Source organism: Ostrea edulis, chromosome 1 (genome assembly GCF_947568905.1).
Source record: "Ostrea edulis chromosome 1, xbOstEdul1.1, whole genome shotgun sequence".
Lineage (NCBI taxonomy): Eukaryota > Metazoa > Mollusca > Bivalvia > Ostreida > Ostreidae > Ostrea > Ostrea edulis.
The window spans coordinates 724179-738983 of record NC_079164.1 but is presented as its reverse complement, the minus strand read 5'-3'; the positions used below and the strand labels follow the sequence as shown (position 1 = coordinate 738983).

At 33.9% G+C, this 14805-nt stretch overlaps 1 protein-coding gene across 27 annotated transcripts in view; it reads left to right on the top strand.

Moving 5' to 3' along the window:
* Window positions 1-4690: 4690 nt before the first annotated feature.
* LOC125664538 (myosin-11-like) overlaps window positions 4691-14805 on the top strand; it is an 89289-nt gene continuing 79174 nt past the window's right edge. For 8 of the 27 annotated variants that reach the window (XM_056152837.1, XM_048897325.2, XM_056152836.1 and 5 more), the window contains exons 1-2: window positions 4691-5241; window positions 9791-9910. In XM_056152837.1, the coding sequence (XP_056008812.1) occupies window positions 5212-5241; window positions 9791-9910 (150 nt within the window). In that variant the 5' untranslated portion in view covers window positions 4691-5211. The remainder of the gene's footprint in view (window positions 5242-9790; window positions 9911-14805) is intronic. The other 19 variants (XM_048897333.2, XM_048897328.2, XM_056152852.1 and 16 more) reach the window with 5 other exon arrangements.

The following is a 14805-nucleotide window of genomic DNA, read 5'->3' as shown; positions in this document are numbered from 1 at the left end:
TTGTGTGTAGGGGACATTCTACTAGGACGAGATGGTTGTTGTTTTGAAAACAAAAAAATCAATAGCAAAGAGGTTTGGTAGTTCTCTCGCGAAATAGGAAATTGTCTTAACATGGGCGGATTTGTAACTGTGAAAATTTGACACTGCTGTGTTCAACGTGATATCAAATTTTTGAAAATTGTTCGGCAAATCAATGCATATTCTTAGATTAATTCATTTTAAAATCACAAATTACTATAATTCGAAAACCACTTCGCCTGGAAAACAAGACTGGATTGTGCAGAATTCCTGTAAGAAAGAAGATGATGGCGACGAGTGAAGAAAAAAAAACCCAAAAATTCTTACTCCTTTTAACATATTTAGAATTACATTTTTAAAAAGAAGTTAGCTCCTCGGTTTTTGAACATATCTTGCAATATGCTAGAAACTGCAGGTACCAGTTAACCAATACGTATTGCATTAGCCCAAATATGATTAGCCTATTTATTTGTTACTTAATCTATCCAAATATTTTTTTTAGAATGTCAGTTCAAACAGGAAAAGGTTTGGAATAGATCACATTTCGACGTGATAGGATTTTAAAAATATATAGGTCTATATAAATATGTATAATTTTTCCATTTTTATTTCATAAAAAATAATCCCAATATTTTCACCCCTTAAAAATATGTTTCAATTTTGTAATTAACGATACAAGTTGTAGAAACTTAGAGCAATAATTCAAATAATGTAAATTCATTTGTTTGCTTATATTCTCCCAGATATAATAGAGACTTCTAAAAACGTATGTTTCAATTAACCCGGGGAAAAATATATAACACCAAGTCTGTATGTTCATATTAAACTTTGAAACAGAACATTGTAAATTATGTGCATTTCTAAAGACTGACAATATTCCTAAGCTCTTCTTTTACACTAATTTTTTTTTTGCGTATTTTAAGTGCAAAGGGGTCATTATTCATTCTCATATCAAATTAATGATTGTGGATTAATTTGCTGTGATGATTGATCTGTGATGCTTATATTCTGTTGACATCGATAGACAAAACGAGTTTATGCAAACAAATCTAAAGTAGATTCGAAGTTCGAAAAGGTCAAGTTGAACACTTTGTAGTTCAATAAGAGGAACAATGACCCCTGGTTTTGTTTTTGTTTTTATAATTCCACATCAATATTGAGGTTGGATATATACTTTTAAAACAATATTACAAAACTTATTTTTTTTTCAGTGAAAGCGAGGGGATATTTGATCTCGTTCGTCTGTCCGCTGCAACGACGTGAATCTACTGGCCCATTACGTCATTAATGAATTGATTGACAGATATGTATAGTGAGAAAGGACCTATTGGTCAATTAAAAAAATTATGTTTTTTGTAAACCTGAACATGCAGATTATAGATCTAAGCTTTTCAAGGGTATTTTCTTAATGTAATTAAACTATTTCTTCCAAGAATAGGGACTCCATGCTGACGAACTAACACTGAATCCTCACAGAGACCAGTGTTAGTTTTATACAATTATAAATATTTCCTCTTCATTTTCAGTGTTCAAAAACGACTGGCAAATAGAAAGTACACTTTTAATGAAATAATGAGTATTTTGTGACGATTTTCAGTGTCCCATTAAAACACCGCACCTATGCGACACAACCCATTCCAAATATGTAGTGCATGGTCACATTTCTCTGGTGTAGCATAACTCCTTAACACAGTGAAGAGTACATGTATAATTTATCAATGGTGTTAAAAACACTGCGCAAACTCAGGAAAGAAGGAGGAACGGAGTAAATTTTCAGGGGGTGGTAAGAGAAAAAGCGCATTTGTTGAGATTGTGTGAATCTCTTTGTAAATAAGATACAAAATTAATTAAATGGGACATTTACAAATATGCTATATTACATCGCGGACTGGTATATGAAATCAAATGTTTTCAGTCAAATTCAAGGTTCTTTACTTCAATAAAGATATTTAAAACTGGCTGTTTTTATGATGATGTTCTTTCAGATACTGGAAATAAGATAATTATACAATGGATGTTAGAGTATAAAATGAATTACGAGTTTTTAATGTCAATTGTTGTACAAAGTCTACACAGCATTTTATATCGCCTTTCATTCATATATCTTTCAGTTTCAATAAACAGGTTGTGAAGCAAAAGACCAGAAGCAATTCTTTGTTTTATTGATTGATTTATTTATTTATCTATTCATTGATTTATCGATTTATCTATTTATTGATTTATCTATTTATTCGTTTATCTAAACCCGCCTGTTTCCTCTGTTCGATATTTGTGACGCCTCTGACACCATTTCAGGCATGTCATGCAAAGTTGTTATAAATTAAGTTAGGTGTAAAATGGAAATAGAAAAGAAAATAAAGAGTTCTTTTCACAAGAAATCAATGCGCTTCGTGGACTAAAAGGGAACTGAAGTGACCGATTTCACAGTGTTTAAGGTACATATAAGTTGGGGCACCGGGGTCGAATAAAATGCGAATACCATGCAGTTACTGGATAATTTAAACATTTAATTCGATGTAATAAAATACGATAACTTGTGACGGTCTGCAGGGTAAATGTACATTGAGTTTGATACTTATCATAACAGGCAGATTTGTGAAAATATCAACGTTTACTATGCGCACATACAGTATACATGTACTTTTGAAAAGTGGGGAAAAATCTTTCTCATTATAACGAATTAACGTAGTTCCTCCCTCCTGTGACGTCATAAGATTTAATAAGATTTATGCATGCTAGGAACATAAATTTTGTTAGAGTCTATTTCAATAGTTATTGTATAAATAGTTATTGTAAAAAATCTTGTTAATCATTAAATATTTCAAAAATCTAAGGTATATATAATCAATTATGTGTTTCAAAATATTGAATCCAAGGGTGTTTTCATTAAATCATTTATCAAGTCCATTATGCCATAAATTTCTTTCATTTTTCAAAAATATTTTGATTTTTTTTAAAGAAACAGTTTCATGAAATTATTATGAATACTATTATATCGTTTTAACCAGTTTTTGTGAAATTTTGATAATGCTGGTTAAGGAAAATTGCAATTTTCTGACGTTGATAACAAGTATATGTGTGCTTATTGATAAAAAATTTCCCCCCTCAACATACTTATTTTATCATTTTTATTTGTTACAAAGATATATTATTTGAAGAATCAACAATCAAATATAAAATTGAACCTATAAATCTAGAGAGGTGGAATTACCTTAATTTCATACTGCTTACAGGTAAATTCGCTCAAATTTTGTCTACCCAATCTTGAGCGAACACCTTCAACTTGCCTCCGTGGTCGAGTGGTTAGAGCACCGCACTATAAATCGCACGGTCTCTCACCTCTGTCGGCGCAGGTTCAAATCCCGCTCGCGCCGGTAAGTGAGAAAGTTTCCCAGTTTACTTTCGGAAGGTCGGTGGTCTCTTCCCAGGTACATTGTAAATGGGTTCTCTCCTCCACCAATAAGAACTGGGCGCCACTATATAACTGAAAAAATGTTGAGTGTGGAGAAAAACATCGATCAATCAATCAATCAACTTTCAGCATCCAAAATAAGCGAATAAATGATAAGATCAACAATAGATCTATATAAATTAATACAGAAAATTTTCAGTAGGTCCACATAATACACAATCTACCGCATCCAGTATCTTTTCAAATTTTGTCATTTTTTTTTTTTTTAATGTTAGTTACCTTTCTAGTGCAGGTTTTTGTTGTTTTGGAACTTACAAATGAATCAAACGCACCATGTATAACGAAACAATGAATATTATACAGTACAAGACAGAATGCCTACCACCAGCGCCGTAAATTACATGGAGGCGGAGGAGGCAGCTGCCTCCTCCAACTTTTGAGCCAAAAAAAATTAAAATTTAAAGTTCATTAGAATTTATGTTGTTTCCAATAACTAAGAACATGATACCTCCCTTAAAAAGCATTCCAAATCTTTCTTTTAGAATGAGTTAGTCAAGTAACATCTTAGAAGGCCCTAGAATCAAGGATTTTGCACGAAACGTGTTCAGTGTGCACAAAATGTGCTCAGCGTCTGGGGGCCTGGGCGGCCCCCAGACCCCGCCTAATTTACTGCCTCCTCCAAATTGAAGGTTAATTTACGGCCCTGACCACACACTACAGGTGTTGTAGAATAGCCCCCCCCCCGCCCACCTTGTATAAAACCTCCTCCCGGAAAAACGAGCAAGGGTTAGAGTTGAAATGCTTCCTGGGAGAGGGCGCCCAGATAAATGTGTGTTTGTATACATGTGTTATACCATATCGTCATTGTTTTACGTAAATCAAAATAATAAACTAGAAGCTGTTGTATCTAAAATACTTTAAATTACAATGCCCCAGAATATCACCCCCCTGAACAAAGTCATGCAATATACCCCCCCCCCCTCCTGGGCCTGTTCTTTCATCTAGGGTAACCACCACTCAACTTTAAAAGTTTATTATGATAAATCTATGTAAAGAAATATAAATGTCGTACAAAATGTAATGGTGCAACTATAAAGTGATACACACACACACACACACACACCCTAATTTAAAATATATACAAAAATAAAAAAAAGGCTTTTTTTACTCGTTTTTATATGATACTCAAAAAATTATGATAAAGAAATCGCGGTAGAATATTTTGTTCAGTTTCTACCAGCGCTACAACACACGATTTATTTATTATGAAAGTTTCCTGTATAACCACCTAGGTTACTTTGGCATTTTTGCCACAATCGAAATTTATTGTCATTTTTTTCTTTTTTTTCTTTTTTGTTTTTGGCGGTCGGTGGAAGGGAAAGAACTCGTTTCCACAACCTTGTTTGTAAGTTTGAGTTATTGGTCCTTAAGTGAATAAAAAAAATAGTTCGTCTTTAGTGAGCAATATAACCATAATATTAAAAGCTTAGTGCAATATTTCAGTCATTCATATTTCAAAAGCATCGCAATAAAATCTTCTCAGTTGTCTATATATATAAAGAAGAAAAAACTTGTGTGTGACCGGAAATGCGTAGGAATAATTCTGGCTTAGCATCCATCGATTGTTTGAAAATGGCGGCGATCATCGGCTTTAGAGAGCAGAAGTGTCTATTTTGTGCAAAGTTCTAAGTGTAAAAAAATAATGTGATAAATATATCTTTACGTGGAAAAGTTGCATGACTTGATAATCTTCGGACATGTGTTTCGGGTGAAATTGAGGAATGGCAGCGCCCGAGACCCCCCGACTTCTGGTAAGTGGGTTAAGCAATATCATGTAACCCTTGTTGACAAATAGACTTAGCATGTTCAGACAACCATGTCGTACAAAAATGTAAATACACAGTGAAAGAATTTTTGATTAGACAGTACTTGTCACTTTGACATGAAAGCAATGAGTGTTGTATCAATCGTAATCTTCATCGTATCAGTGGAATTTAAAACTTGTACTATTTATCGTGGGATCCAACGCGTAAGACTGTCAAGTAATTACTGTGACTGGACAAATTAGAGCCTGCTTCTTTAAATTCTTGCACTCCATAGTCTTGTAATTAAAGTCTAGATCATAAAAGACAATGTATTAACTGAAGAAAAGTGCTCACTTTAGAACTTTGTTTCTATAGCATTGTCCAATCTACAATGCTTGCAGAAAAAAAGTAAATTCGTACCCCCCCCCCCCCCTCCACAATGTTGTCATTTGGAGTGGAGGCCCCTGTAGAGAGGACAGAGAAGACCTTTGAATGCCAGGGTATTGGGCTAGTATGAGCTATGTAAAAGTGCTATTATAAGAGAAGAAAACATTAAAATACAAAATGTAAGTTAAACAGGTTGGTATGAAAGACGCTATGTGGTGCTATAAAAGCTGAATACCTCTATGATGAATACTGTTAATTTTAAAGCTTTAATCAGTTAGCCATGTTGACCCGAGAATGTATTGTTAAGAGACTCCAAGAGTGATAAAAATGAGAACATTTGAAAGGAACAGTTTATAAAATCGATCAAAGGAATTGTGTGCATTGAATTGTTATAAACCTGTAAAATGGAGTCATTTCTTGCTGGTATGTGTTAAGTAAAAAGGCGTAAAATTTCAATGTATATCTTGTGTCAGTGTTTCAACTTTTATATTGAATAGAAGATGAATAGGTAATGTATCTAGTTGTCTGATATCATGGTTGTTGTAAATACATGTAATTTAGTAAACATATCAGCTGAAGTTCTCTTACACGAGGCAACAATATAAAAAAAAAGGAGTGGATCGAGGAGCTGATTTTAATCATCAGCTTGTCCTTTGCTTATAGTGAACTTTGTATGTGACTGTATGTGTTATAATAGTTTTTAAGTACTACAGTTTTTCAGAGTTTTGATGGCTGTAATCAATGAGCAACAAATTTTCGTACTGTGAACATGATAAACTTTAGGATTAAGATGGCATCAATGCTTAGAACACTTGAGATTTATCAGCGCACAGTTTATTTAACAAGACAGAGATAACAACCTGATTATTTCACAAAGGAGAGCAACACTTCAGGACAAGTTTTCCTGTGCAAGATTATTTTGCCATTAATGATTTAATGTCAATCAGTAAATGGAATAAATCAATATTTATTTAAGTAACAAATGAAAGATCTTTTAAGTATATTGACAGTGAGCTTACATTGTATGTACTGTACTGTGTACATTGAAATCATTTGTGCACCTGTTATTTAATTAGTAAATCGATGAATGAATATCTGGCTGTTAATAGAACTTTCATGATCAAGTATCATACTGTTAGTAGTACATACATGTACTATGATAAGTAAGTATCAGGCTGGTATTTTGATGAACAAGTTTCAGTACATCCAGTACTTTTATGAATGAGTATTAGGCTACTATAGTATTTTGATGAACAAGTTTCAGTACTTTTATGAACGAGTATCAGGCTATTATTAGTATTTTGATGAACAAGTTTCAGTACTTTTATGAACGAGTATCAGGCTATTATTAGTATTTTGATGAACAAGTTTCAGTACTTTTATGAATGAGTATTAGGCTATTATTAGTATTTTGATGAACAAGTTTCAGTACTTTTATGAATGAGTATTAGGCTATTATTAGTATTTTGATGAAGCAGTTTCAGTACTTTAATGAACGAGTATCAGGGTATTATTAGTATTTTGATAAACCAGTTTCAGTACTTTTATAAACGAGTATTAGGCTATTATTAGTATTTTGATAAACCAGTTTCAGTACTTTTATAAACGAGTATTAGGCTATTATTAGTATTTTGCTGAATGAGTGTCAGACTGTTACCTGATCTAGATATAGGTCTCGTGGGTGTGACTGGTTGAATGAGTGTCAGACTGTTACCTGATTGAGATAAAGGTCTCGTGGGTGTGACTGGTTGACAGGAGATGCTTACTCCTACTAGTTACCTGATTCCACCTCTGGTATAGTTCCAAGGGTCTGTGTTTGCCCAACTCTCTTTGTATTCCTTAAAGGAGTTAAGAGATCACTGTTCGTTATCTTCACCATTGATGTACATATATTACGTGTAATACTGTGAAGATCAAGTATCAGACTGTTACATTTGTAGGAATACTTTTATCAACTTATATTTCTGTTGATAGTCCTTTGATGAACAAGAAATCTTATATGTATCTCTTTACAAAGCATGCATTAGATTCAGATTAAGATCAGTCTGTCTAAACTGGTAAAATCAGTCTAAGATCAGTCCGAGGTCCGACTATACCCTTAAGATCAGTGTGAGGTGACTATACTCATAAGATTAGTGTGAGGTGACTATACTCATAAGATTAGTGTGAGGTGTCTATACTCATAAGATCAGTGTGAGGTGTCTATACTCATAAGATCAGTGTGAGGTGACTATACTCATAAAATCAGTGTAAGGTGACTATACTCTTAAGATCAGTGTTAGGTGACTATACTCATAAGATCAGTGTGAGGTGACTACACTCATAAGATCAGTGTGAGGTGACTATACTCATAAGATCAGTGTGAGGTGACTATACTCATAAGATCAGTGTGAGGTGTCTATACTCATAAGATCAGTGTGAGGTGACTATACTCATAAGATTAGTGTTAGGTGACTATACTCATAAGATCAGTGTTAGGTGACTATACTCATAAGATCAGTGTGAGGTGTCTATACTCATAAGATCAGTGTGAGGTGACTACACTCATAAGATCAGTGTGAGGTGACTATACTCATAAGATCAGTGTGAGATGACTATACTCTTAAGATCAGTGTGAGTTGACTATACTCATAAGATCAGTGTGAGGTGTCTATACTCATAAGATCAGTGTGAGGTGACTATACTTATAAGATCTGTGTGAGGTGACTATACTTATAAGATCACTGTGAGGTGACTATACTCTTAAGATCAGTGTGAGGTGTCTATACTCATAAGATCAGTGTGAGGTGACTATACTCATAAGATCAGTGTGAGGTGACTATACTCATAAGATCAGTGTGAGGTGTCTATACTCATAAGATCAGTGTGAGGTGACTATACTCATAAGATCAGTGTGAGGTGACTATACTCATAAGATCAGTGTGAGGTGACTATACTCATAAGATCAGTGTGAGGTGACTATACTCATAAGATCAGTGTGAGGTGACTATACTCGTAAGATCAGTGTGAGGTGACTATACTCTTATAAGATTAGTCTGAGATCTGGCTGGGAATTGTACACTGGGAAAGGTGATGTTTCATAAATTTTTTCCAGATCTTGAATAAAAAGCAATGACTATGTTCATATATTAACGATATGAATTGAATATTTTAACTCTATTACAAACTGTATCAGTTTGAAAAATATTTTGCTATTCCCGGCCTTATTGACAATTCATGAATAAAAGTTTATTGATGATGTTTTTCTCCCTAATAGTCATGTAGACAAAGTCACGTGGGTAATATTGGATGTTTTTTAAAGAATCTGTCGGAAAGTCATTTTTTTCCTTAAGAATCCTCAAACAACATTTTCTATCAAATTCTTAAAATACATTTTAGCTCTTTATAATATTCACCTCATCATTGCCGCAGATCAGAGTTTAGACAACGCGATTACGTTGAGGGTGGTGAGGTAATCATTAGATCACTGGCTTTGGTCTATTTATAATGCTGCCTACTAATCGGTCCTACTTAATATTGTGTTTTGAGGGATTATAAAGATTAATACTGGCTTTATTATTAGGCCGTGTGACTAAGAAACTTAGCTCACAAACTGTTAGTGAAATCAGCCCTGTTGTAACAGAATAGAAGGTCAAATACAACGCTGACCAAAGAGTGGCAGGTGTGGTTTTACAGTGCAGGTCACAGCAATGGAAACGATGGAAGACGGTTAATGAAATTCTCTTGGGAATGTCAAAATGGATTAATTACATCATGAGAATATCTGTTCATGTGTGATTTTAAGTGATTTTTTTAAGTGTAGCATGTTGATATGTGTATAACGAGGATTTAATTATGTAAACGCCCGCAGTTTGAATGCAGTCACCAACTTTAAAATACTTCATTTCTGTAAGTCACATCGTTAGTGTTTAGACGGACTGAGATTTTACATGAATTCTCATTTTACAACGATTAAGCAAATCGTGCAAGTCATGCAGGAAATATAAGTTTGAACTATTTTCTGTTAGTTTAGATGTTAATTTAATTTTTTTATTTGTCTTGTAGGACAGCCCGTTAGCTTAGACGTTGATTTAATTTTTATTTGTTTTGTGGGACAGTCCCTCGGACATTCATAAAGACATTAACAGAAACCTATTAGTTTAGAAGTTGATTTTTAATTGTTTTGTAGGACAGTCCCTCGGACATTCGTAAAGATATTGACAGAAAGCTGGTGGATGATGGACTCAGCGCTCAGTGTTCAGAAGAAGAGAAGCTGTTGTATGTGTGGAGACTTTATCAACACACGGAGGTAAAGATACGTTATACTGTAAACTAACTATATCAACACACGGAGGTAAAGATATGTTATACTGTAAACTAACTATATCAACACACGGCGGTATAGATACGTTATACTGTAAACTAACTATATCAACACACGGAGGTAAAGATACGTTATACTGTAAACTAACTATATCAACACATGGAGGTAAAGATACGTTATACTGTAAACTAACTATATCAACACACGGAGGTAAAGATACGTTATACTGTAAACTAACTATATCAACACACGGAGGTAAAGATACGTTATACTGATTGATTGAATATTGTTTAACGTCCCTCTCGAGAATATTTCACTCGTGGAGACGTCACCACTGGAGGTGAAAGGCTGCAAAATTTAGGCCTATGCTCGGCTCTTACATTGGACCTCAGTTTTTGTGGTCTCATCCGAAGGACCTCCACATTTAGTCGCCTCTTACGACAAGCAAGGGGTACTGAGGACCTATTCTAACCCGGATCCACGTTATACTGTAAACTAACTACAGTGGAGCCTCGTTAATCCGGACACTTTGGTTCCCAGCAAAATCGTCCGGATAAATGAAGCGTCCGGATAATTGAATCGCATATTTTCTAGCTTTGCATAAGTAACCAATATGTGCCTACTTTATTGATGCATAATGAATTAAACACATTCTATCATTGCATGGATTTAACCATTTGCATTAGTAAAAAATTATGATAATGTTAACACTTACATGTATTTCAAAGCACTAAAATTTAATGTACATGTTCAGTGTATTTGCCTGTGCTTACATTGTACATACATATGATCCCTACAAATAAATATACAAAACTGTGTACCGTATGCACTAAAACAAATAATGAAGCACTTTATGTAACTATAAGTAAATAAATCATTAGTAACTAACATAATCATTTACACTTCAAACATTTCATCACACTTTTACTTCTTAAAGAGGCCGGTAATTTCCATCTGTCACGATTCACGGGTTCAGCGGTCTGTTAAAACAATCTTCATTGTCCAAAGTTGATATAAGAATTTCGTGATTATCATATCAGTTGACAACATTCTTTAACCAAAATTCAATCTGCCAGAGTTTATATTTCTTATTCTATAATTATCCAAGACAATATCGTGAGTACAAAATCATTTAAGCTCGTAATATCAAGACCTACTACTGCTTTGATCTAGTCACACGCACCTAATATTTTCATGATGCGATAATAACGGAACAAAACTAGGTTGAAACTAACATTACAGGTACATACAGAATTCAATTGTCATTTTCCTTAAAATGGTAATTTTCTCACTTCTACCCAGAGTTTAAAAATTCGAAAGCAATAAAGCTCTACAACATCGTAACAAGAATCAATCGTACACAGGTACATTCTACATGCGTGGCATTCTAAACGTTAAAAACTTATACTACATGTGCATGAATATACATGTATATTTCACGCCAATTAACAGTATAAAATCCAGAATCTAGAAGTATAATCTACACTCTTTAAATTTGAATAAGCTGATATCAATTTACGAATCGGTACAACTGATATGTGTAGCAGTTAAAAAATTATCATTACGGCATGATGTTTAATTTATTAATACTATTAGGGTATTGATCAAGACTATAAATTAATATGCTACAGATTTATTTACAAAATTCAACACTACACACAATAAAGATCTTATGTGCGAAAATTGGCAATACAATGTCTCGATCGGCATGTGCTATCTAACGGAATTATCATCACACACCACCTAATTGGAGGGAGGTATTGACAGGGTACAGGTAATCGCTTCAATTAGACAGTTTGGCTTGTTTTCTTTATAATTTACGCCTTGCTAAAACTGTCCGACACAGACCTTCCCTAAACAAAATTACCGTCCGGATTAACGGTACAATTTTCAATGCATTTTAACGTTTTGTAGTAAAAAGTGACCGTCCGGATCCGGAACACGAATTTCCGGATTAATGATGCAAAATAACGTATAAAAATTCCGTTCCTTAGAAAAATCGTCCGGAAGGTGAAGCGTCCGGATTAATGGCGTCCGGATTACCGAGGCTCCACTGTATATGAACACACGGCAGTATAGATACGTTATACTGTAAACTAACTATATCAACACACGGAGGTAACGATACGTTATACTGTAAACTAACTATATCAACACACGGAGGTAAAGATACGTTATACTGTAAACTAACTATATCAACACGCGGCAGTATAGATACGTTATACTGTAAACTAACTATATCAACACACGGAGGTAAAGATACGTTATACTGTAAACTAACTATATCAACACACGGAGGTAAAGATATGTTATACTGTAAATAACTATATCAACACACGGAGTTATAGATACGTTATACTGTAAACTAACTATATCAACACACGGCGGTGTAGATACGTTATACTGTAAATAACTATATCAACACACGGCGGTGTAGATACGTTATACTGTAAATAACTATATCAACACACGGAGGTATAGATACGTTATACTGTAAACTAACTATATCAACACACGGCGGTATAGATATGTTATACTGTAAACTAACTATATCAACACACGGAGGTATAGATACGTTATACTGTAAACTAACTATATCAACACACGGCAGTATAGATATGTTATACTGTAAACTAACTATATCAACACACGGCAGTATAGATATGTTATACTGTAAACTAACTATATCAACACACGGCAGTAAAGATACGTTATACTGTAAACTAACTATATCAACACACGGAGGTAAAGATACGTTATACTGTAAACTAACTATATCAACACACGGAGGTATAGATATGTTATACTGTAAATAACTATATCAACACACGGAGGTATAGATATGTTATACTGTAAATAACTATATCAACACACGGCGGTATAGATACGTTATACTGTAAACTAACTATATCAACACACGGAGGTAAAGATACGTTATACTGTAAACTAACTATATCAACACACGGAGGTATAGATACGTTATACTGTAAACTAACTATATCAACACATGGCAGTATAGATATGTTATACTGTAAACTAACTATATCAACACACGGAGGTATAGATACGTTATACTGTAAACTAACTATATCAACACACGGAGGTATAGATACGTTATACTGTAAACTAACTATATCAACACACGGAGGTGTAGATACGTTATACTGTAAACTAACTATATCAACACACGGAGGTAAGGATACGTTATACTGTAAACTAACTATATCAACATACGGAGGTAAAGATACGTTATACTGTAAACTAACTATATCAACACACGGAGGTAAAGATACGTTATACTGTAAACTAACTATATCAACACGCGGCAGTATAGATATGTTATACTGTAAACTAACTATATCAACACACGGAGGTATAGATACATTATACTGTAAACTAACTATATCAACACACGGAGGTAAGGATACGTTATACTGTAAACTAACTATATCAACACACGGAGGTATAGATAAACTAACTATATCAACACACGGAGGTAAAGATACGTTATACTGTAAACTAACTATATCAACACACGGAGGTATAGATACGTTATACTGTAAACTAACTATATCAACACACGGCGGTATAGATACGTTATACTGTAAACTAACTATATCAACACACGGAGGTATAGATACGTTATACTGTAAACTAACTATATCAACACACGGAGGTAAAGATACGTTATACTGTAAACTAACTATATCAACATACGGCGGTATAGATACGTTATACTGTAAACTAACTATATCAACACACGGCAGTATAGATATGTTATACTGTAAATAACTATATCAACACACGGAGGTAAAGATACGTTATACTGTAAACTAACTATATCAACATACGGCAGTAAAGATACGTTATACTGTAAACTAACTATATCAACACACGGAGGTAAAGATATGTTATACTGTAAACTAACTATATCAACACACGGAGGTATAGATACGTTATACTGTAAACTAACTATATCAACATACGGCGGTATAGATATGTTATACTGTAAACTAACTATATCAACATACGGCAGTAAAGATACGTTATACTGTAAACTAACTATATCAACACACGGAGGTAAAGATACGTTATACTGTAAACTAACTATATCAACACGCAGCAGTATAGATACGTTATACTGTAAACTAACTATATCAACACGCAGCAGTATAGATACGTTATACTGTAAACTAACTATATCAACACGCGGCGGTATAGATACGTTATACTGTAAACTAACTATATCAACACACGGAGGTAAAGATACGTTATACTGTGAAATTCATGTAATGCTGTTTAGCTTTCTAGTGATTATAAGTGTAGTTTGGATATGATTGACCTTCTTTTATAAGAGTTGAGCACTTTGCATTTATATGAAAGGTTAGGTAAGTTTCTTTTTTAAATTCATGATTACTCTGAGATACATTTTTCATGAAACTTGCTGTGTGAACAACTATAGATCAAATTAAACTCTTATCATGAATATTTCTCTCTTTTACTAGGGGTATGCCCCCCCCCCCTCCCCAACAAAAAAAAAACCAAAGAAGGGAAAAAATACCAATTGGTAGATCTATATAATAAATGAAGGATTGCTTGTACAGAGAAATACCTCATACTCATCCAGCTGTTTCGATAATTATCTGTGTTCATAATTATTCTAGTAATTACTGGCTGGTAAATTTAAACCGTGTTAGTGAAGAATAAATGAAAATCCATTATCTGTCTTCACAGATGACTTGTACCTGTAGGAGAGTTTAATTATGAACTCCGGATAACATGACAGAAACTGATAACAGCTTTGTGTTTCCCCGGCTGTTCTCCAGTCTCAGCTCCATCTTTAATTATTGGAAATGTATCCTATAGATATGTATGTATCT